General features: G+C 38.9%; 1 protein-coding gene across 1 annotated transcript in view; it reads left to right on the plus strand.

Annotated features, from left to right (window-relative positions):
- Positions 1-295: 295 nt before the first annotated feature.
- The window catches only part of LOC136996611 (transmembrane protein 164-like), a 30,956-nt gene continuing 7,003 nt past the window's right edge, over positions 296-24,248 (plus strand). Inside the window, exons 1-4 of the mRNA XM_067317504.1 lie at positions 296-897; positions 8,653-8,702; positions 10,525-10,591; positions 19,819-19,897. Coding sequence (XP_067173605.1) covers positions 433-897; positions 8,653-8,702; positions 10,525-10,591; positions 19,819-19,897 — 661 coding nt within the window. The 5' untranslated portion in view covers positions 296-432. The remainder of the gene's footprint in view (positions 898-8,652; positions 8,703-10,524; positions 10,592-19,818; positions 19,898-24,248) is intronic.

Consider the following 24,248-nt stretch of genomic DNA (forward strand, 5'->3'; position numbering starts at 1 on the left):
GCGTCCAGTCAGCGGCCGCCGCTGGCCGCGCAGGGCTGCCGAGGGGCGGGGGGCGCAGGTGGGGGAGGCCGAGGCCGAGGGGAGCGAGCCGAGCAGGACGGCGTTGGGGCCGGGTAAGGGGAGAGAGGCGGCCGCGGGGCGGGGCGCGTGGTGGTGCCGGCCGGGGAGAAGGGCAGTCCTGTAACGTTCAGGCGGGGGAGAGCGAGGGGCGTTAGCGGGGGTGGGAGGGTAGTGGGTCTGGGGGCGAGGGGCTGGCGGCGCCGTTCAGTGACCCCCTTCACCTGTAACTCCTCTCCCCTTGCAGGCTGTTGCTTGCAGTTACCGTCCTGGCGTCAAGAGGAAACCCCCAAATTTAGCCCTGCTCTGAGCTGGGCTGCTGGCTTCTGAAGCTCGGGAGGGAAGGAGTTTACAGAGGGGACGTCCTTACCTTTCATGTTTCGTCAGCCCGACAGCATTTTGGCTTTGATTCCATCTTGCTCCTACCTGTTGCCAGATAGTGACGGGGAGGAGAAGAGGCGCTATCCCACCATGTCCCGTTACAGCCTCCGTAACCTCCTGGGCTGGCTGTACGGGGGGGTGGACGCCAACTTTGCTGGCAATGGAGGGCCAGAGTGTGCTGCCTTTCTCTCCGGGCAGCAGCGTCTGCTGGAGAGCTTGGTCTTCCTCAGTGTGGGTTTTGTGGAGATCCTTCTGTCCTTGTGGAAGCTGAGGCAGCTGCATTTCAGGGAGCTGGAGGGTCATCTGCTACAGCAGCCCCAGGCTAAGCAGGAGAGCTTGGGCAAAAGTCTGCTACTGGTGGCTCTCTGTCTTGTCTTTGGGCTGGAGGTGGGGTTCAAGTTTGCTACCAAGACTGTCATTTACCTGCTGAATCCATGTCACGTGGTCACTATGATGCAGGTAAGGCCCATGTGTGATTACCAGGAAGTTTGCTTTAGCTTTATACTTGCAAAGCAGTATTTTTATATAGTCAGTTGTGGACCAAAAGTGCATAGCAAGGGTACAAATGTCAAGAATTGATATAAACATTTTAATACTGATTTAGTTTTTAACTGGCTGAACTGAAATCTCTGAAGAAACAAAAGTCAAATGAAAATACTAATGTCAGACTTCCTGCTTGGAAAGGCAAAAGATAAAAACTCTCATTAGTTACCTTTACCTGATTATTGCTTCAAAAATAGAAAATGCTGTTTCCAGTGACAGTAGTGGTAAAATTTACCAATTTACCAATTCACCAAACTTAATGAAAGCAGGCTATTGCTAAAGGACCTATGTAGTTCACAGGTAAGTTTTTCAGGTAAGCTTTTTTCAGGGATGCAAATGTGTTTTGTGAAGTTGTTGAAGAAATGAATTACTGCTTGTGCAGAATTTTGATTTTGACTTTCTAATTTTAAAAGCCAAATGGTAAGGAAATCAGTGTTACCTGTGTCACATTTGTCTGTGGGATGAAATAACCGGGCTGGCTGAGTACCTGTGGATACACTGTGTAACTTAATGACTTGTGTCTAGCTTGCAGATGCACTTTAATATACAGTTTGTGTAGCTGTTGGAATAATGGAAATACTCATAAACAATTATTGAACTGTGATATCTGTGATACGAGCTATATTTTCCAATAGTCCTGTACATGTATCTAGAAGTCACCTTCACTGAGACTAATTATTTTTGACATCTCCCAAACTCCTTTATTATTCTATTTAATTTCTCTACTGCTCTAGCCTCAACACTGGACAATTTACAAAATTTAAGCTCAAAAATTAATAAAAGAATGTCAAAAAGACTTTCATAAAAGCTGCCATAATAAAAACATCTGTCTAATAGCAATAACAAATAAAAATCAAACCAATGTAGTTCTTACTCTCAGTCTCCCTTTGCAGAAGGCAAAGGATCTGAGGCAACTGATCTAGGCTATATCAGATCAAGCCAGTTCTTACTTTCACTCCTGGAGAGTATTTCCTGAAAAAGGAACGGTAACATTTTTTCTTGTTGTACCAGAGGTCTAAGGAAGACGGGTATCCTTTTAAGAGGGGAAAACCAAGCTCCTTACAGAAATATTCAAGACATTTACAGCGATTAACTTGCTGTTCCAGAACTTAATTAGTAGGGTATGTAAATTCCTTAGCAGTGATGCAACGTTAGCTCATAGGACTATAGGACGCTTGCTGCCCATAAAGTGGTAACAAGAGCTGTGCAATCAATTAGTCAGTATTGGTAATGAAGTGGATGTTAGAGAATATTGGACTGAAGCTGTCTAGAATTAATTGCTTAGCATAACTTGCTTAGCATTAGTAGCTAAATTTGCTGAAGCCTTAGGCCTCGGGCTGTGAATTTTTACCTAGATAAGTAAAAGGGGGCCCCAGAGCCGGTTCAAGCTGGAGGGATAAAGAAGTTACATGGACAGCAGGAGTAGCCAACCTTGAAGATAAGAAAAGAAACAGCCTGCCTAGAGACAATGAAGGGGCCCAAGGAAGAAGGGGAAGAACCGAGACCTAACTATTACTATTGGTCCAAACTATCTCTTAAGGGGTGGGGAATTTAGATTGTAAGGGTATAATTGCCCAGAGATTTCTTTGTTCGGGGTCCCTCTTCAGAGGCCCCCAGCTCGAGCTGTAATTACCGCACGTGTATCACTAAATTTTATTTCTCTCCAGTCTGACTTCGAACTTCTGCCTCAGCAGGAACCTAGGGTCGGACCCTGTTATGGAGGCCAGCGAGCCTAATAGTTTCCATAACATGGAAAACATAAGTTATGCAAGAGCTGCAGAAATAAAGTAGTAAATTTTAGCTACTCTAGGTAGTAGCCCAGCAACATATTGGGACATTTACATCTTGAAGTTTGAGTTTCTCTCAACATCTGAGTATGCTGGGGTTGTAATAATGCTGATTTAGGAAAATCTGCTTGCATCATGGCCTTTTTTTTCCCCCTCCACCAAAAGTGATTCATAGCAAATGTACTAAAGAGGCACCGCTGGATTAAAAAACAAACAAACAAACAAATAACCTCCCCCCCCCGCCCCCCAATTCCTTTCCTTTCTTACCATGTCCAATCTGGCAATACAGTTAAATGGAAAATAGAAAACTAGGTGTGTCTGACTGTGTTCTTCACCTCTTTCCAACTCATACTGGCGCGCTTGCGCATTGCTGAAGTCTAGATTTGCAAACTGTGAAAGATTGTTTGAATAAAATTATTTCTGTATGAACTGGAAAAATCAAATAATGGAAACCTCTGATATCTCAAAATTGATCTGATAATTGCAGCATAAGTAATGCTTTAAAGTGCAAGAAGTGAAAATACTATTAGGGGTTACCATAGTGCATGTAGATTAGAAAATTAGTTCGTATTAAGTGAGCTGTCAGGTTAATGTTAACATAGTTCATTGTGGTTTCATAAAGTTGCAGTCTTCTGTGAATTTTAGGTGTTTGTTCCAATATTAGATTTTTTTTCACACTTCTGAGATGTGGATGCATTTTAATATTTTTGCCCCTAGGAAAACTGATAGAATCAATCAAAGCCCCTAAACCTGCTGCAAGATACCACTTTATTTCAGTGGATATCTAGCCTTTTTTCCATGAATGTTATTTTTGACTTCTACCTAGAGATATTATTGCAATGTCAAGGAGTAATTTTTTTGTAAATTCTGACTTCTAAAAATGAATTTATAAAAGAAAATACCTGTTTTTCCCAGTTCCTTATTTCCTTTGAGTGGTTATGCTTGCTTCCAGTGATTAAAAGGGAAGGAACTTAACAGGAATTTGTGGAGGGCAAATGTAATACTTTGTGATAGCTACATATCGCTATCTTGTCAATGCTGCCAGGAAATTAAAGGTAGGGAAGGCATACTTTGCAAAATATTCCTTTTGGATTAGTTGACAAATGAAGAGTTGAAAGTAATTTTGAAGTCCTACAGAATGCCTCCTCTCATACATTACCATAGGAATAGTGAAGACTGCCTTTCATCTCTCTGTGCTTTTTGCATGGGAGGAGAGGATTGATACACAAGGGAAAGAAATGTTCCATTGACCTCACTTAACAGTGGTGTGAATCCTTATAGACTTTGTTCTGTTTACTTCGTAGAGAGAACAGTGCATCTAAGTCCAAAGGAAGAAACGTTTTGCTCTAGGTCATGATGTTTCTGTCTTTTGATCCCTGTGCAGCTCTGTAGTCTCTCACGTGATCCTGTTTGTGATTACAGGAGTTTTCCTGAATGAACTCATGCAATATTATCTTGATATGGTCTTCAGAATAGTCCTTTTACGTACAGGCTCTACTACCTACCACAGTAATGCAGATGACTAATAAATTAGATTTAAGAAAATAATGATCTCTGATGTTTAAGGAACTCAGACATGGTATTTCTTGGAAACTCCATCAAATACTGAGCGACTGGATCACGTACATGTTCACTCTAGAAAATTTTTAAGCATATTAGTGCAGGGGGGAAAATATCCTTTTCCTTCTTTGCAGTGTGTCCCAGACCTACAGCTATCACTTGGAGCTTTCTCCTCTTTCTTGGTGCATGGCTCAAGAAATGGAATGTGGAATAGGCTGATTCTTGGGTTGGTTCAATGCAACCATGAGTTTAGTCTCTTTCAGGTCTCCTCTCAGTAGACGAATAGTTAGGCAGTGCAATCTGCCTCTTCCTTACAGTCTACAACTTATAACAGCCCTGCTGACCCATCATGTGTTCTGGTGTGACCTTTGTATTTGGGCTTGTGCAGAGGGAGTGCTGGTCGTGCAGTTCTTCATGCCAGAAATATTTCCCATGGGGATGGACGATATTTATGGCCTTGCAGAGCAACTAGGAATTTGACTGGCTTTCTGACTTCTGTTTTATTCTGGGTCCTCAGGCTTGAAGTGAACTTCAGTTTGCAGATTTACCAGTGTTTTGAATTTCTTTGTAGTTTATTACTTGAAAAGAATCTCAGAATCTCCTGATCCTGTGCTGGTGAAAGATTGAAACGCTGCTTTCTGTCTCTCAAGCATCCTGACTCGCAGTGCTGTGCCCGCATTAAGGAAACGCGCGGATAACAAGTCCTAAGACCACACACGATTTTGTATCTTCTCTTTCTCTCACTCCCATCACCCAAAATCTTTTTCAGGTTGAAGATTCTTGATGTGTTAAGTTGATCCATGTATAGAAGCTATTCAATATATTTTGATCGTTCTTGTTGACTTCTGTAACCCTTTCCCAAATCTGCTGTGTTTTCAGTGGCGTGTGTATAGAAGTGAGAGGGAAGGGAATGACTAGAACTGTGCCCAGAATTCAGCATGTCAAACAATGGATGTTTTATAGCTTATTTTTCCTCTCTAAAATGTTACTTTGTACATTTTGGGCTTCCAGTTAATTCTTTTGTCCTTCTTTTCCTTTGTAACATGCGAAAATGTAATGGGTAACACATCTGGCCAAATGAGGAGGGATATTGAGGTTGTTTCTTTAGCTTTTTTCTAAATTGAAAGTTTAGCTATTCTGCCTTGAATGTATGCAATGATGATCAGATAAAAACGTGTGTGGAAGAGCCTCCTTCAGTGTACTTTAAAATAGATGTTGTCTTGTGTCTGCAACGTATCAGCTAGGATGGGGGCTATTGTCTCTGCTAGTCTGAGCAAGTAAAACCTTCAGAGTTTCACCAGGAAAACAGAAGCTGGGTACTCTTCACAGCCATGTCACTAACTTAATATGATATTGTTCAGTTTATAAGACTTGGCTGTTTTCTACCTAAAGGCTAAGGATGGTGTTTCCAGTATGAAAGTGAAACGTAATATTATTACGGGATGAGTATGTGAACACTCAATATGTTAGAGCTTATGAGTGTCTGCTGTGAACGAGATATTTTCAGGCTGCTAATTACTATGTGAGCTGAATGATAATGCTCTCTAATGTTTAAATGTACTCTGTGAAATAATCTTTTGTAAATCTGATACAAGGGGTCTGTAAAGCGTTCCTTTTAAGAGGTGGTGAGGTTTATTTATCATGGAAAGTAGGTATTTAGAGAGAGAGTGCTTGATATTAAATTGCTAAAGCTGAAACATTTGAAGATCTATTCCACTGTCTTTAAGTTTTAACATAAACATTCTAGTTAAATTCCCTGCTATCCTTTCCAAAAATGGAAGTCAAGCACATTTTTCTGAAAGATCCCTCATAACAGAGGGACTTGCATGCTCAAAATAGTAAATATTTCTTTTGCCATCACAAATCCTGAAACTGTGTGTGTTGCTGTAGAGCTGACCTGAAAATGAGCAGCTGTGAATCCTTTTCTCTTTTTTGCCTGTCTCTGAGGCAGTAAAGTATTTTTGATTAGGCTGATGTGTTCGTCTCAATCTTTGTAACTATTACGACCATACTTTTTAAATACTTGCTATTGTTTCACCACAATGGTGAGATTCAGCTGGTACACTAAGATTCAGCTGGTACATAGAGTTGTACTCTAGTTTTTCCTCTGCTGTTCAGTAATTGGAGTGCTCTGCAGTCAGAAAAATAAATGACTGGTGTGATTAAGACACATTTCTGTTTTGATTATTTTGTGTACACAGAGAAAAAAATATATATATTTTTTAAGATGTAGGAGATAAAAAGAAAAAATAAAATATGTACTGGAGGAGTAGAATTTTCTTCATTTAAGTATGAACAATGCTTCTAATGTAACACCTCTCTTCTGTCATACTTATGAATGTAAGGAAATCATAAGATACCTGAATTTAAAGCTTCAAATAAACTAGTAGGACTCTAAGTGCCTTATCTCATGGAATGTTTAAAAAGTTTGACTAATATATACAAAGAGCATGGGAAAAACTAGGTATTATAAAAGACCTGTAGAAAACTTTTATGGTCCCCACAGAAGGGAAAATTTTATGGTCCACCACAGAAGGGATATACTCCACAGCTGAAGGAACTTTAGTCTAGTTAGTAGACAGTCTGTTGCAAAAATATCAAACGATGGAATAATGAAATGTAATTAGTAAGTGCTGGACACTTTTCCCAGAAGCCATATGGGCCTTAATGTGTAAGGTGATATATAGACCTCACATAAGATTTTGTGGTATATACTTTTTTTTTTTTGCCTTTGCAAAGAAAGCCTCAACTAGCAGATTGTCATCATGCATCCATTGTGTTCGCTTACTCTTTAACCTTCCTTGATGAGTTGAAATGCCTTGCTTTTTGAATAGAAGACTGTAGAGTTCTGTACGACTAAGGAAAAAGATTTTTTTTTTCCTGTGAGTGTGTGTACATTCTAAACTGTTATTGAGACTGATGGACTTGAATTAAAACATACAAGTTGATTAGAGAAATAAATGGCTGTATATTAGGAACCTGCACTGGAAATAAAATATTTGAAATGTGCACATTTATTCATATGGTAATAACAGGCCCTTTTAGACACAAGGGCTGAATAGAATGATCCAGGCTTCAACCTTTCTATTGTTGCTGTAGCAAGTACATGACCTGATAGTAATTAATTTGAACATCTATCAGTTACCTGGCCAGGTAGGCCCTGTAGCACTTCAAAGAAATATGTTTGTTGAATTTATCCAACTTGTCCCCAAAGCAGATATGTTCTTCAGATATTCTCACTTGAAGGGATTTAATGATTTGACTAGTAGCCTGACAATGAAATAATCTATTGTGCACTTCTTTTAGAAACAAAGAAAAAAGCATGATCCATTTTTCACTGAAATACTTTCTCTCACAGAGCAGACTAAACTAGGTAGGATTTTCCCCCCCACCCTTTCCTCCCAGTAGTGGGCAATATTAAAGAAAAATGGTGGGGGGAGGGGGGGAGGATTTAGCACTGAACACTTGCACATTTTTTTTCTTTGTATTCTGAGTAAAACTTGCTGATATGAAGTGTTTTAAGTTGCTGTGAGAGGTTTGGACAACAGTATCAAAGGATGACGGTTATCCTTGAAAGTTGGATGGGAGACTGTTGCTAATCAACAATATTTTATTACATAAAGATTTAAACCAGGTTGTATTTATGACAGGAGTCTGGCCTATAAAAAGAAACAGATATATGCTGCTCACACTGCATTATGTTACTTTTCATCTTAGGAAATAGCTAGTTAATTACTGGTGAAATTTAAACAGTACTTCAAAAATACTCTATGGAAATAAGGCAACAGGCGTATTTAAAGATGACTACTAAGGTTATCCATAGAACGGATACTGAGATATCCTCCGGTCATGATAAGGTCCCTGCTGTGCTGAATACCAAGCATTTATGATGACAAAGCTCTCCTTTGCTTCAGCAGTGCAGGACCCAGCTCTTGAAGATCTAAGTGATTGGTAATACAGTAATCTGCTTTACAAAAAGCCCTGAGAGAGAGTTAGATATATCTATATCTAAATATATATATATATATATTTAATAATGACAGAATTTCAAATGGACTAGAGTTTGACTTGCTTCTTAGGAACTGGCAGAAGCTGAATCCTAGATGCTGCTCATACTGCTTAAATCCTTGTATATGTAGGTAATGTTAGACCTTTTAATTTGTTCATGATTTTTAGTCTTTTGCAGCTCTGCTGTAAAACAGTCCTTCTAGTTAGAAATGATCTGTGACATACAAAACTGGGGAAGAAAGATGTACAAAATAGAGTTTAAATAAGATTGTATCATTAATTTCTTTCTTTTTTTTTTTTTTTCCTAATGTTTCAGATTTTTTTTCTTGCCTGTCCTCCGTGCCGGGTTGCAATGATTCTTCTCAGGTAATGCCTTGTCCTTGCTACATTTCTGTCTACTTGCATGATGTGCTTTAGAAGTTGATCATGGCTTAAGTCATAAAATATTAAGATATGCATCCATCCCTTAGTTAGAAAGACATACTGGTTGGACTGAAAGATGAGACCTTGAAAAGGATCATGGCTTCAATTGTGGGTGCTGAGTCCACTTACTCTTGTTTCTTTTGTACTGGTGGTGGCTTTGGTCTCACTAACAACATCCATTAGTTGATGAGAGCACAGGTGTCCTTCTGCAGATTAACCTATGTAATTTATGTCATGTGCCTTGTACTTTCTGATTATCTTCACTGAAAACTAGTAGCTGATCTTCATGGAAGGCCATATGTACAGTATGGGTCTATTTTTTAAAATGTGGAGATAAGTTAAATAGTTAAAGCAAATTCTTACTGATTTGGCTATTTCTCAAATGTGTGCAATCTTTTCTATAATATTGCTTATCGTTACTAATTTTAGGAAGTGGTCTAATGGACTAGTGCAGTAGAGTCCAGTAAACAGCCCATACTTTTAACAGGTTTGTGCCTATAGGGTCTTAGAGTTCTTGTTCTCAAAGGCCCTCTCTCACGTGCATTGCATGATAGGGGTACCACTAGTCATGTTGTGGGGAGGGTCATGGGACTTCCCAGACAGAATGATAATCAGGAATGGCTGTAGTTGCCACCATGACAGTTCACTCGTCTCTTTCTTGTCTTGGTCTAGGCAGTGCCTGGAAAATATGATGCTGGGGGCATGCCTCATGAATTGTTTTGGAGGTGCTACTGTCTGGCTGCAACGTTTCCCTGCTGCTCCTTATTTGGGCAGGGAGTAGGCTGAATACAGAGATACAGTACTAGTGCCTCTTCATCTCAGAGAGCGTGCAAAGTAAGTCTGGTGTCTAGGAAATCCTGGAGTTACTATGCATTTGCAAAGGCCTGGTTGCAGGGCAGAGGCTGCAGTATTTGTTCTTCTTCAGAATGAGCCTTTCTGTTTTCTGAGGTCCTGATGTGTAAATGACATTTGAAGAACTGTTTTGAAATTGTAATACCTTTTTTCTTCCCCCCCCCCCCAAGTTACTTACAAACTTTGTAATTTTTAATAGAGTTTATGACAGGCAGTGGTTGTATAATGAATTTTATGCCTTACTTTATCTCTTATATAAAGTAAACTTAAACAGTTCTGACCTTACTTCTGTGTGCACCTGATGCAACAGTGGTTCAGGGAGAGAGGACTGAAAGCTGTACGAAATACAGCACTGTAAGTTAAATACTACTTTCTTTCCCTGTTCTTCTCTTGGGATTCACTGTTGCATCTTGACAAATATAATTCTTCTTTTATTTAAGTGACTCAAAAATCAGACTTCTTCCAAATTCCTGAAGCTTTAGTTTGATGTCACGTACGTTTATGGAGTTGGATGGAAGTAAAAACTTCGTCAAATATCTATTTTAAGCTCTGAAAGCAAAATGAACAGCACAATTTCAACCATTTAGCAGCCTGGACCATGAACAGGATTAATATGAACAGGCAGTCCAAACCTTCTAGGAATCCAAAGTTCATTCTAGAAAGCAGTCCTACTTCAGGAAATTATTTAAATGTTTATTTAAAGAGAGTTTTTATCCTGGTTATTGCAGTTAACAGTGGCTTTATTCAAATTCAAGCCAGCAGAATTTTCTCAGATCTCTTGCTACCGTTTATGAAAGACATACTACATAAAATACTACATAACTATACGTAACATATACATATGACATACTACATAAAAAAGTTTGCATTTCATTTCCAATCTGTGAAAATAATGTCTCATCTCTCTTCTAAGGTTACAGATGCATATGTTAAATGGGGCCCTCTTGGCATTGCTGTTTCCTGTTGTTAACACGCGTCTGGTGAGTGTACTATACCTTTCCTTCTCTTGTGTGTGTTTCTACAATGCTTTCTCTAGAAACGTGCTTGACCCTTGCTTGAGCTGTCTTTAGAGGTGGCTAAATGACACAGATTTGGTTTAGGAGGTATACTTCTAAAATACTAAGCAAGTTCTGACAGTTAAAATTTCTTGCTGCATGTAAATTCACTGGCCATGGAAAACTTCTTTATTCCCATATCTTTGTTTCTGCAAATATTTCCTCCCTCTTAATTAAATTCAGCAGGATACATACTGTTTGCATAATGAATCTGAGTGATCTATAAATACCTGCTGGATTTGTGTATTGAAGAGATATCTAAGACACTGAGAAAACGATGGGATGAGAGTGTTTCACTCAAAGCAGGTAAGTTAGCTCTTTTGCTAAGATCTTTCTGAAGTACTAGATTATCACTGAGTTGCTTCTTTTACTATGAAGAACTCGCCACTTTGAATATGGTAGTCAGATTACTAACACTTGCAAGTAGCTGCCTTTCTTCATCCCAGTCCTTTTTGTAAAGCTATCTAAAAGGTGTTTCTTCTACATTGCTGGAGCAAACAAACTGCTTTCTGAAATGCAATTTTTTCTTTGTAAGTATTTTGACGGTGTTTGAGACAACGGTATTGAATGCCTGAAACTGAAGAACTAGTTTCTTTTCAAGCAGGTGCATGTAAAACTATAAATAAAACTTAAGTGTAAAAAGAAGGTTAGACTGTAGAATGGCTAAGTTGTGAGATGGAGCTGTCAAGCGTGACTTCTTTTGGAGGTCGGTTGCTACACTGCCCTACCTTTTGTCCTTGTGTTTTACAGGGTAAATTGATTATGGGGGAAAAAAAGTTAATGAAAAAAAGTAGTTTATATCTTTCACATGATTAGGTTAATTCAAAAGTCTAAGCTCTTTTGTAGGGTGGCAGCAGTGCATTCAGGAATGTAGCCGTGGCATCGTATCGTAACCAGGGTAGGTTTAATCTAGGAAACTTTGGCAAGCAAGACCAGTGAAGATGTGGCAATGCAGTTTGTGTAGGCTGCTAATACAAGGGCATATTCAGGGTTCGAGTTGTATAGTTGGTGCTGAAATCTCTGCTGCCAAAGTTTTGATATTATTGGTACTGAAGCAGGCTAGATTGTTAGTAGATGTATGCCTGTCAGCATCATTTAAGCCTTTGAATATGCTATAGATATGGTCTTTTATTTCAGCCTGGTGGGAGCTATTAGTCCTACAGATTATAGTTTGAATTAGATTTTTTGCTTCAAGTTATTTACCTCAATCAATAAGCTTTTTTCCTGAGTGAAGTCACATAACAGCCCTCCTACGATCAAAGTGAATGCTAAGTAAATATATTTGGTTTTAGGAAAATTCACAGTCCACTTTACCAGCCTGTAAATTCCTGGTACAGGTCACTAGAATGGATCCAAAATACTAGTCTTGGAATTTTTTGTGATTGTGCTTATAAATCAATGTGGAGAGTTAATAACGTGGAGAGTGGAAGTGTGGAACAAAGTTCTTTGTCGGTTCCACCTTGATCTTTAAACTGACAGTGAACATGATGGCTTTGAAAGCAGCTTCAAGGAAAGCATGTGGCCCATGGTTAAAATGCTGTAGTGGGAGACTAAAACAACTAGAAATGGGTACACGTGAGTATGGGAGATTCCTCAGGCCTGGAAAATGCCCAGTGTTGTTGGTGTCTGTCACCTGCTCTCCCCCCAAATTAGGCACAGCAGGGTTTCTTCCTCCAAGTTTTCAAAACTGCCACAAAATTCCTGTCTTCTGGAAGAAAAATTAGCCTGTTGGTGTCCTTAGTAATACTCAAACCTATCAAGAATTAATGCTAAGAAAAGTTGTCCTGAATCTGAGCCGGATAAAATATTTCTAAGGATTATTTTTAAGAGCTGTTATGCATGCACATATGGGTACGTATGTATGTATGTACACATGCTTGCTCATTTTTTTTCAAGTAAAGATACCTTTGACTTCTTTGCAAGAATTTTTTTTGTTGCAGTTATTTAAATGTTTCTTCTAAGATAGTGTTCACTCTTAACTTTACCTGCTTACATATATATGGTGTCTGGATAAAATGTTCATATCTGTATCTGTATAGCATATGAATTAATTATATTATTAGCAAGATTATTACTTATCTGTATTACTGGAGTCTGAAGTTGCCATTGCAGATCTTACAAGTGGTTGTCCATTTGCAAATCTTGACAGTCTTAGTAGGATTAAGTATAAAAATCTGCTTCCATATTGAATTTTATGGATGATATGTTGATTGGCCACACTGGTAGCTAGGAGACCTGAAAACTGAAGATTTTATTATGGATTTGTACATGGTCTCTTCCTTCCCAAGACTATGAAACTTTGCACTGAGACATGGTTTAGTTACCAGAGAAAGGATATTAATGGCATTCATCTGTAGGCTTTTGCACGTTAGAAATAATCTTCCATACAGCATAAGACACACATGCACAGAAGGCTTGATCATCGTTCTCAGATTTCAGTGTATTCAGTAGCGTAAGCCTAGAGTTTCTTCAAGATTTAGGTTGTCCTTCCTAATCTGGTAACTACACATATTCTTTTTCATACTAGAAATGCTTATTTTCAGTTTGCAATTGTTTTTCCTAAAACTAGTTACTGCTGAATAGAAAGGGCATTAAATGAAAAATTCAAATATGATTTCTTGATAATCGAATACTTCTCATTTCATATTTCAAATTAGGTAGCTTTCTGATTTCTATCGGATTTTTAGGAGTAACCTTTTAAGGTTAAAATACTAATGTTGAAATGTTTTAATAAATCATTAGCTTGTATTTTCTCTGATATTATAGTAGATCTCATTTATATTTGGGCAGTAGTGATTGAACAGGAAAAATACAGACTACTTATATAAAATTCTGCCCTTAACTAGAGGTAGAGGAGCCAAAGGACTATGTCCAAGAGAAAATATTTTTGGAATAAATACAGCTCTAAGATATTTTTGGCTTAACAGCTGCTTGCTAGGCCGGTCTCTTTTCTGTGTGTCTTCTGGCACAAGATAATATGGGTGATGTTTTATAGCACTGCAGCTTTGGCCCAAATTATCTCTTGGTAGACACGCATTCTGCTCTATAACTGTCATTGCAATTGTCTGCAATGACATTTTCCTGAAAGCACTGAATAACTCTTAACACTTAGTCGGAAGTTCGAAAAAAAGCGCAATAAATTTGTCCATGCTCTCTGCTCCTCTGCTCTGATTTGTAATGCCTTCCTGAAAAGCTTTTGACTCAGTCAGGAATGGTCATCATTTTATGCCTCAACTTTTTATTTCAGTTTTGTGATATTTTAAGACATATATTTTACTGTATACATGGTTGATATAAAAAATTTGTATAGCTAGTTACATCTGTAAAGAGTTGTAATAGATAGTGTCTGGCAGAAAGTAAGAGCATGAGAAGCTGGACACCTGACCCAACTACTCATTTAAAAGTGGGGGAGGGAGATCATGCTTCTGGGCAGGTAGGTGGGAGAGAGTTCTGAGATCAGTGAGATCAAGGAAACAGGAGACTGTTGCTTCCCATCACCTTGAGAGATTGTACCAAACTGACATCTTCTATCTTGGACTCAGTTCTACAGATGCCTGATTGTGTCCCTAGAGTCATTACATGTAAGCTGGTTTGTACGATCAGATTGAGTGACCAGGAGACTGGGATGCCTTTTTATGAGATACAATAAACATCAAATCTAGCACTGGTCAAATAAGGAAAACACTAATAAAAGTTAAAATAAACGCATACCGTTGAGCTCAGCAGTGCATTGAACAACTGCATTTTCCTAACTTTCTTGGTCAGCTTCATCCTCTGTAGTGACAGGCCAAGAAAAAAATTCCCTCTCAAGTTAGCAGCGTTTGGGTATGTCATGAGTTGGAATCCTGGGGGTTTGCCCTAGCTGGATTTTCTGGCATTTGTATACTAGTAAAAATATAGTTGTTGTTCTTGTTTTGTTATGTTTCTGATCCCCTCCATCCCTGTAGCAAGGTGTTTTTCCTAGTCCTGTGTTCCACCATGTCTTAACTCTACTAATCTTCAGCACAAACAGATTCTCTTTATAAATCTCATGACTGTGCTTGTGCATGCTAACACTTCCCTTTGGTAGCAGATGCAGATTCTGATTCTCTCCCTCTGTGTATATATGCCCACCCTCATAGGATTAATTGAAAATGAGAACTAGATAAAACTGGATAGAACTGATCAATTAATGCTACCTTAAGGGATTATATTATAATTCTCTCTACTGACTGGATTGTGTAGACGATGGCAGATGCCTACTTGAAATTGAGATTAGGGTTTTTTGGGTGGGGGGGATGACACTCGTCAATATGTATTTGTATCAGTTACAGACAAGCAGGTGTATGGCAGGAAATCTGAATGCAACAAGCTGCCCCTAAAATATAAGAAAAGGAATTGTTGCAAATAAAATCTGGGGAAACTGGTTTAGACCTTAGCACAGATGTCACACGGATGGGTGCCTGATACTTAGCTACAGCCCTGTTACTCACTTATTTTAAGTGGCTTTGCTGTTGACATTAATGCCAACATTAGCATATCTTTATTTTTGCCTCACTCAGGTATGTGGGAATCCCTTATCTGATCTATGCCAGGTGGACAAACTGGTGCCTGAGCTGTAAATTGGCTGAATAGTGTAACAGTAACTTGAGCCCTGGTCAACTTCTTGGCTACTTGCCAGTTTGGATGTCTGCTTGAGAAATGAGTCCTAGCAGGACTGGAAATAATCTGTTTTCTGAAGGCCACTTGTGTTTTTGTTTTGGATTTTTTTTTTCTTTTTAAAGACTTCCACGTCTGTCCTTAGACCATTCTCCTAAACTTCTCTGGCAGCTGTCTCTCCTCTGCCAAGTAAGTTATTTGCTATCCTGAGTATGTTGAGAAGTAACCAACATCTGTTACATGGGCCTAGTAGCTGTTTGCCCCATGATTTCTGCATTGTACAGCTATATATACACACACACACACACACACACACACACGCACACACACAGCCCCTATCTCCCATTTCCCATATACTGTGGTTTGCTTTTCAGGTTAAATTTAAAAATCTGCTTGTGGTTTATTTGTGGATTACTGACCCTGTCTAGGAAACTAGTCCTTAATTATAAGTTATGAATCTGGGTTACTGACTGTGTCTAGGAAAGCTACTGGTACAGAATGCCAGTTGATGTTTCCTGCAGACACCTAGCCTTCCTGCTGGGTGTGCTATAGAAAAGGGCAGAGTTGAATGACTTTTGTCCCTTTTTCTGTCATACCCTGCAGTCTTTGTAGGGGATGGTGGAGGGAGAGTTCTTGCACAACACGGTGCTTGAGCTGTTGTTGCAAATATAAAACCAAGGAATAAATAATTAACAGAGGGAGGAGTACTGCTTTCAGAAAATAGAGCAAAGTAGCAACCTCCTATTCCACTGAAAACCAACTGCTGAGTTGAAGTGGGTTTACACCAGTTGCCACACTTTGCAGGGCAGGGAGGAACTCGCATCTAAATATCAGCACTTCGAATAGAGTTCAGCCCAGAAGCCTATAGTTTTGAAGAGCTTTTTCTAAATCTTAGTGCAGTCAATGGAAAGACCTAATTGTTTCCTTAGGGCAATAGCTGGTTTAAGTTAGGGCATCCCTTACGTGCTCAGAGGACTGCTGTTGATGGCTGTGACTTTTCTTGCTCAGATAAAAGACAGAGACGAGTTCTAATCCTTCATCACATAGTTTCTCTTTTCTGCAGTCTCACAAGCAGTAGAAGTGGCTGCTAAGAGTTTAGCTAGACCACTGAACGTAACTTACCTGTTCCTGGGATGAAAACTTACTGCCTGCTCACTATTTATTCTTGGTACGTCTCCAGTGAGCCCTTAGCAAGTCTCCTGGGAATGTGGCACTTTTGAATCTGCACCATACTGGGCTGATGTGGGGGCAAGCAGCAGATGTGGCTACTTTGAGCCGAACTCTTCCTGGAAAAACAAAACACCATATATATCTTCTAACAAAAATTTCATCAGAAAACGTAAAAACTGAATAGTCTGAATGTTTATTTCAAAATATGCTAACATAGTACTCTGGATATGGTATGCCTGTTTGAAGAATTGTGTATGTCAGTATTAGGTTGTGTTTTGAACATAGCACGATTTTATACCAATGTTAAAACCAGTGACTGGACAATGAACAGATTTTTCTTCGAGTAGGAACCTTTAAAGGAAAAGAACCTATTATCTTGAGTAACAGGGCAGCCTGTACTCTGTGTTCATTTAGACTGTTAAGAGCCTAGAATATGAGTTAGTAGAAGAAATGGATAATTTGTCATTTTGTCTTGTACCTTTATTAGTTTTAATGCCCTGAGAAGGGAAACAAGGTGAAATGCAGGAAGAGTGATGCTAGCAGCCTGCAAGGGAGAGAGGAGTTTAGGGCAAACAGTCAGCAAACAGATTGAAAATTAATATACAGATTTCAGAGTGGTCCATCTTGGTAGTGAACATTCAGTGTTTCTGAATGTGGGGACGGGTGTGGATAAAGAAATATACCATCAAGACATTGGTCTGTTACTAGGGAATTCCTTGTTGCTCTTGAGAGTGGCTGCTGTGTTCCACCAAAGGCATCTGATGGGAGAAGACACGTCTGTTGGGGCCTGTGGCAAGGGTCTACTTTAGTTTGTTGGAGTCTGGATTTAGATCCTCATGGCCTTTGCAGCTGCATACCATCAAATGAATTGATGATGAATTAACTCAGGAGGCAGTATTCTGAGCTCCTTTGTGTTCTGTGAATAAGTGTTGCTTTGATTTTTGGATATCTCAAACTTGATCACATTCTAAACTGCTGATTTGTTTTCATGAAGAGGTTTTCAAAATCCTGGATTGATGGGTGATCCTTTCTGTGTTGTCTCCACTTGCAGATTCTTGTTGCACATTCAAGATACCTATCTGCTATCTGTGAATGAGTGTTTATTGATAAAACAATTTACACACCAGACCTTTAGAGCCGGATGAGTCAGTTGTTCTGTACCACTTTACAGTTAATCTTTTGTGTTTGTTCTTTTCTCTTTATTGTAGCCTGGCTGTACAGCTTGAGTGCCTGGCTGTACGGAGAAGTCTGCGTTGTCAGTTCCATACCAGGAAATGCACTTGCATAATTAGCCAGGCTTCAGAACAATCAATCTTTCACAGCAAAAAAATGTAGTTTTGTTTTACACAAAAAGTTACTGTCCACACTACTGCGGCAAAATAACTGTTACTCTGTTCTCAGAAGTGTCCTGAGTGTGATGTTTGTGTAACTGACCCTCACAACTCGGCGAGTGCAGAAGCCCTTATGAAACCACAGGATCCTAGAGAAGGCTCCTTGGCAGGGACCGAGTGCCTCGTGTTGTATTGTTTCTATTAGGAGCTATTGTTTCTGAAGTGTGCGTATTCCAGCTGGGAGAGGTACAGGGATTTTTTTCCATTACTAAAGCTGCGTTAGCCTCTTTTCAAATCTTCTTGTTTGATTTCCTTATTTTGCCCTAGGTGTCTTTCAACAGGTAATACAGGAGACAAAAGAAAGATTAATATTGAAGAAACTTCAGGATTTCTGTGAAGTTCTTGCTTTTGCATACTATTATCTTGGTTGGTTTTATGTTTTGATACAGAATACTTGGAGCAAGTTAACCCAACAGCTTGTATGGAAGATCCTTTAGCTTACTCTCCCAAGAGTTGGCTGAACATGTTGGAGTTTGCAATCAGGACACTGATAGTGTTTAAAGTATTCAGCTGGGGGATGCCAGGACTAATGGAATCCAGCTGTTGGGTTTAACAGCTTTTACATTCAAAATTGGATTTAAAAAAATTGTAGACTTTAAAACATCACTGTAGTATTTACCTGCTCTTTATTGACTTATTTAGGAAGAAAATTGAACTGTTTCCATCTCTGACTTCTGCTGATGCAGATTTTTTTTTTGTGGGGGTTTTGGGTTTTTTTTTTTTTTTTTTTTTTTTTTTTTTGAACAGACAAGCCATGATAGTAATACTTGCATCCGGAGTCACTTTAGCATTTTAGCATTTAAAATGAGCCTGCGTTTAAACCAAAGCTAATGATTTGGCTTTGCATTATTCCTGTGAGATTTCAGACTCAAGTAAGGGTATTGTCCAATTTTCACATCTGAAATATATTAGAAAAGTATGTCTTTTCAGCCTTTTAAGTGAACTGCAACAACAACTTGGATTCTGAAGTTTGAATTTGAATTTTTCCTGCCATTGTTCAATTTTAAATGTGTTATGGTCTAGTTTGAACCTTTTTTTTTTTTTTTTTGTAACAAATGGATATAGACAAAAACACTTACAGGAGATGGGAATAACTTTCAGATATAGTGTATTACTTTTTCTAACTCGTACAGAGCTAGAATTAGAATTAGTTGGGCTCTGGTTCAGGTTAATTTTAGAACAGTATTATTTTAGCACAGTCTGTCTGACCTCTCCTGTGAGAGGTAACATGAATTCAACTAAACAGACAAATGTCTAACAGTAATTTCTCAAAAGTTGTTAGTGGTAAATCAGGTATTGCTCATCTGCTAACAGGTAACTTGTTTATATGCATTCTTCTGCAGCTTGAAGATTGACTGGTATTCGTCTATTTTGAATTTTGTTGGTTTTAAGAGAAGCGCAGTAGTTTTGCACATGTGTGCAGTTTGCTAAATCAGGTCTTTTGAAAATTTTTGCACAGGCTCTCCCAGCAATAACTTATTTTTCATTACAATGATTTTAAAATATCTGCTTTATAGCCTTCTATCACTTGCAAGCTAGCAGTTAACTTTTTTTGTAAATAGGCTGCTGCCATGTGGGGGGGTGTTTGATTACTTTGCTTTTTTGCATTGTTGTTGGTAATTTATGCTAACTAGGAAAAGGAAGAGAGCAAGCTTATGTTATCTTATGTTATTCCTCCTTTATTGTGCTGCTGGCTAATTTTGCGAATTCTCTGCTAGAAGCACTGTATTGTGTTAGCGGCAAGGAGGATGGGATGGGTACAGATAGCTGCGTTTTCAAAGCACTGACCATTAATGTCTGTCATCACTTTGTTAATATACACAGGTGACAGAAGAACTTAAATGAAGGGATTCTTGTGGGGCATGAGGAGCAGTTTTCCTTCTTAAAAATGGTTCCTTGTGACTCAGGTGTTAATAATGAAAAATATTTACAAATGTTTTCCTTATTCCTCAGCTCCCATTTGAAATGGAAATTTACTACATCCAGCATGTGATGCTCTATGTTGTGCCCATCTATCTGCTGCGGAAAGGAGGTAGGTTGGCACTTTGCCCTTTGTATGTTGAATTCGTCCCACCCAATGGAACAAGATGTGCCTAATGGCTACCACAAATTTTGCTCTTTTTCTTGAAGTATATATTACTCTTTTGTATGTTGTTACTTAATAGCTTCTGGTGATATGTTGGAGTTCCATCCTGGATAACAGCGTCAGGCCCTGAATTAGGGGAATAAAAAGATGGTCTTTTGCCCAAAGGCTTATGTTGTTTTCAAGACTTTTGCCTTCTTGGATGTTTCTTGGGAAGTACTGCACCTTAAACTGAGCTGAAAAGATCTCTTTTTATCATTAGATCCCAGGTAAATATTAATCAGCTAGTTAGATAATTTCTTGGAATTTTGAAGCTCTAATGAATTGTAGTGGCACACATTAGTGAAATAGGCTAGCTTGCTTGTTGTCTGCTCAAACAGGATTACTATCTTGCATTCACTTTACTGTACTGTTGCAGTAAGTGTGGGAATCCTAAACCATTGCGCCGACAGGGGGTTTTCTAATCATCACCCCGAGAAGGTAATGTAGAACGTATTCCTCAAGCGCGATGCTTTGTCCCCCTCTAGTGTTGATGTGCCCTCAGCCGCATTGTCCAGCAGAGCTGCATTGTTTCATTTAGGAAATAGAAGCTCATAATGCATGGTCTGGATGTTCAGTAGCTTCAATTGACAACCTAGGGATGTGATGCCAAGCAGTGGGATACAATTTAGCACATGCTCAGAACAAATTCAGCCTGTTTCATTCTGGTGAATCTCTTGTGTTTTACAGCAGCAGCCGCCACTTATAATCCTTTGCGCTTACTATACTATAAGTTTGTAACCTTCTTTTTGTTCTTGACTATTGAGTGAAGTGAAGTAAAAAATGATCCAAAGAAAAAGTGAAGTACGGTAATTCAGAGATCATTCTGTTTGTCTCTTGTTAGTGAAATATGCCAGCCACATATTTGTGCTGTGAGCAAATGGTATCATTCCACAATGGTATGGAATAAGAGTTAATATGTGGCTACTCCTTAGCAGTAGAGTTCAGGTGATAATCCTTCTTACAGTTTGAGATCTCCAGCATATGGAGCAATCTGATGTGTGAACAGATGTACCTGAAGTTCCAGGAATATCCTTTATGCTTAGTCAGAGGCCTCTGTATCAGTGTCACTTCAGTGTCAAACAGCGTCGTTGTATGGTTCAGACATATTAGACTGCAGGGGGAGCTAAGTCTCCAGCATCCTCTTTGTTAAAATGGGTGTGCAAAATTCACAATTCAAACCCAGGTTGTCCACACTGTGGAGAGAGTAAACTGATTTGGTTGTATTTTGGGCAGGGGAAAAAAATAAATCTCCGCTTGCAATCAAAAGAAGAGTAATTTTCTACTACCTTATGCTTAGATGGAAATACAAAAGAGTATTAGTTTCTGTTAAATTCTGTAAAGATTTTCACAAGCCTATTTTTTGAGAAGTTTGAATAAAAATAAATAATTAGTAAGGACACTAGAACTAGCACAAGACTTCATGGGGGAAAAAGTATAAAAGAAATGTAGTCTCTGTTCCTTGTTGATCTTTAGATTTTAAAGCCACACTTCCATTGCCTAGATGACAAAATTAACTATTTGACTTGTCCAAGGTCACGTGAGTTCTTATTGCAGAAGCAGATGATGAACCCAAATCTCCTGAATCCATATTAAGTCCTTCCCAACAGCGCTACTGAAATAATAAAGTTTAAACTGAAATATCCATTACCATGCTATTTCAACACAAGAGCAAATATACAGCCTACTTGGATGCCCCTGATCTGGAATGGTCTCAACTGTCTGGGGCATGAGCGTTTCTGAGAATGAGATTAGTGCCAGACTGGCAGTCGGATTAAACTTTTTTGAATGTGCTTAACATACCGTATAAGAACTGCCTGTGATTCGTAGTGAATAGAGAGATGGCGAAGCTCACCGCTACATATCGAAATTGATTTCCCATGTGAGCAGCAAATAGCTTGTGACAAACCCACCGCAGGCCGTTCAAACAACTTCTCAGTTGGATCTCAGTTTTCCTTTTTGTATGCCATTGTTAACAGACTGTGTGCTAAGGAAAGTAGATCACCCTGGCCTGTTAAACAGTCATCTGTTGAATAGCACTGTTGCAGAGAGGTAGAATCTGTAGCGATTATTTATCTAATGAGAAATGTTCACAGAATATCCCAGATATGAATTTAAAATTAGTATCCCAAAACACATGTGGGAATCCAGATCGCTCTGAAATGTTTCTGTGTGGAGGTCGTTGTTTCCTTTTTGTCCCTCGATGTCTGGATAATGACACTGCTGAATATCATACTATTGTTTTCAGGATTGTGAAGTCTAGCAAGCGAGGGGGATTTTCTATTATTTGGTGAGATCAGAAGTCTGTGGAGTGTGAGAGTAACTTTTTTTTTTTTAATTTTGCAAGAAAAAAAAGAGGATGTAGTAGTGCAAAATTCTTAGCTGGAAGAACCTGAACAGCTCTCCTAAGCGTCTGCTGAAACATGATTCTCTGACTAGATTGTTCGAGCTGGATACGAGAAACATGGGTTCAAAGCCAAACTATGCCATTGCTCTGCTTTGTAATCTTGGGCAATTTACTTAATCTCTTAAAGACTGCCTTCTTCCTCCAAGCCTGTTTCATAGCTAGGACCGCTTGTCTATTTTAGAGTTTTACACGTTGCCTAGTGAAACAATGTAGTCCCCTAAGTTGTCCCCCAAATATCAAGGTCTCTGAATCCTAGCTTTTCTGAATGTTTACCTCTTTAGTCTAGTACCATCTGTTCTCAGGCTTTATAGAATACTTCTGAAATAACATAAGTAAATGTCAACCAGGTGAGTTCATGTGAAAACAAATATGGTATAGCACTACTCTGCCAGTTCCTGGGAGCTGTTTTAGATAGCTTAACTTATTTAAGTATTATTTTGTATATTGCATCTAGGTTAAAAATGCACCTAAAACTGCAAAGACAACACTAAAAACTTTGCAAGTCAAATGACATTTTCTTTACAGCTGGGGAGGCAGCACAAAAGTTTATGTATAGCTTGACCAGGTCACTTAAAGTTGGTACTTTGGTAATAGAGCTGTGATCGCTTAAGCTCTGACACCAAAGCTACTTGCTTCCTCCCTCACTATCTGTAATGAAAAACCATACGTCAGGTGGTATCATGTATCTGCCATCTTACCGACGTTTTCAGGTAGCAGAGTTTAATTAATATCATTGCTATTTAAGTAAAGCTTTCTGTACTAGTTTGTAAACAGGATACCCCCCAGCTCTTAGATCATACTTGCTAAGTATGTTAGAAGTATTAGACGAGTCTGAATTTTCTCCCTTTAACTACAGAGGACTCCGTTATTCATATCAAGTTCACTTTTAACTTTGGATTTTGCTTGTAGTTCAGACACTTCCTCTGACCTTCATCCGCCCACTGGAAAAGAACTCTTATAAGCTGCCTTATGCTTTCAAAGTAGCTTCCCTGCTCCTCTTTGTCATGGCTGCATCAAATCACAGCAATGGTATGCAATTGTATTTTGGGTAAAATTACAATAATGTTGTTGTTTATTAAAGTCACAGTGAGAGCGATTGATATATGGGGTGCATACGTGTGCTGTCATTCAAGTATACAACCAACTTCTTGCTCTTTCCTGACTAGGAACGGAGCCGCTGTGTTATTTTCAGTGGACAATGGATAGCTCTACTGCTTTAGAATGTAAAGTGCAGGTAATTTTGGGAAGAATATTGTAACTTTCAGAAATTTCTCTTTAAATTACATTGATTTTGCTGTAGCTACCTGGCATGACAGCCAAAATTACAGAAAAATAAATGCAGGAAAGGATTGTAAAAGGGCAATAAGGATGGAGAAAGCAGTCCTCTGGTGGTTTTAAAACAGAGAGCATGCATGACTGAATGGTGGTGCGGTGAAGCAGGGAAAAGGAGTTATTTGCCTTTTCCTTCATAAGATACCGTACATAGGCATACTCATACCAGCTTTAGTGTAGTGAGTAGTCATAGCTACCTACACATGTGCATAGTTATTCTCAGTCCCCAGTAGGCTTGTACAGCCTATGCTGAAGTCTATTGAATCTTTATGGTTATTGCGGAATGTGCTAGCTAGTGAAGGGTAATATGAATATGCCCGTCTCTGCTACAAGGCATCGAGTAATGAATATACGTATCAACATTTGATAATATCTAACAGGGCAGAGAGCAGGCAAAGGCAGATAAAAATGACAGTGTATTTTTATAGTTGTCTGAAAGTCTACAGCTTTTTACAGAGTCTGAACAGCATGACAGTGTGCATCTTTTTTGTGTGTGTGTCCCTAGGTTATTAAAGTCATAAG

Source organism: Apteryx mantelli, unplaced genomic scaffold (assembly GCF_036417845.1).
Source record: "Apteryx mantelli isolate bAptMan1 unplaced genomic scaffold, bAptMan1.hap1 HAP1_SCAFFOLD_59, whole genome shotgun sequence".
In the NCBI taxonomy this organism is placed as follows: Eukaryota; Metazoa; Chordata; class Aves; order Apterygiformes; family Apterygidae; genus Apteryx; species Apteryx mantelli.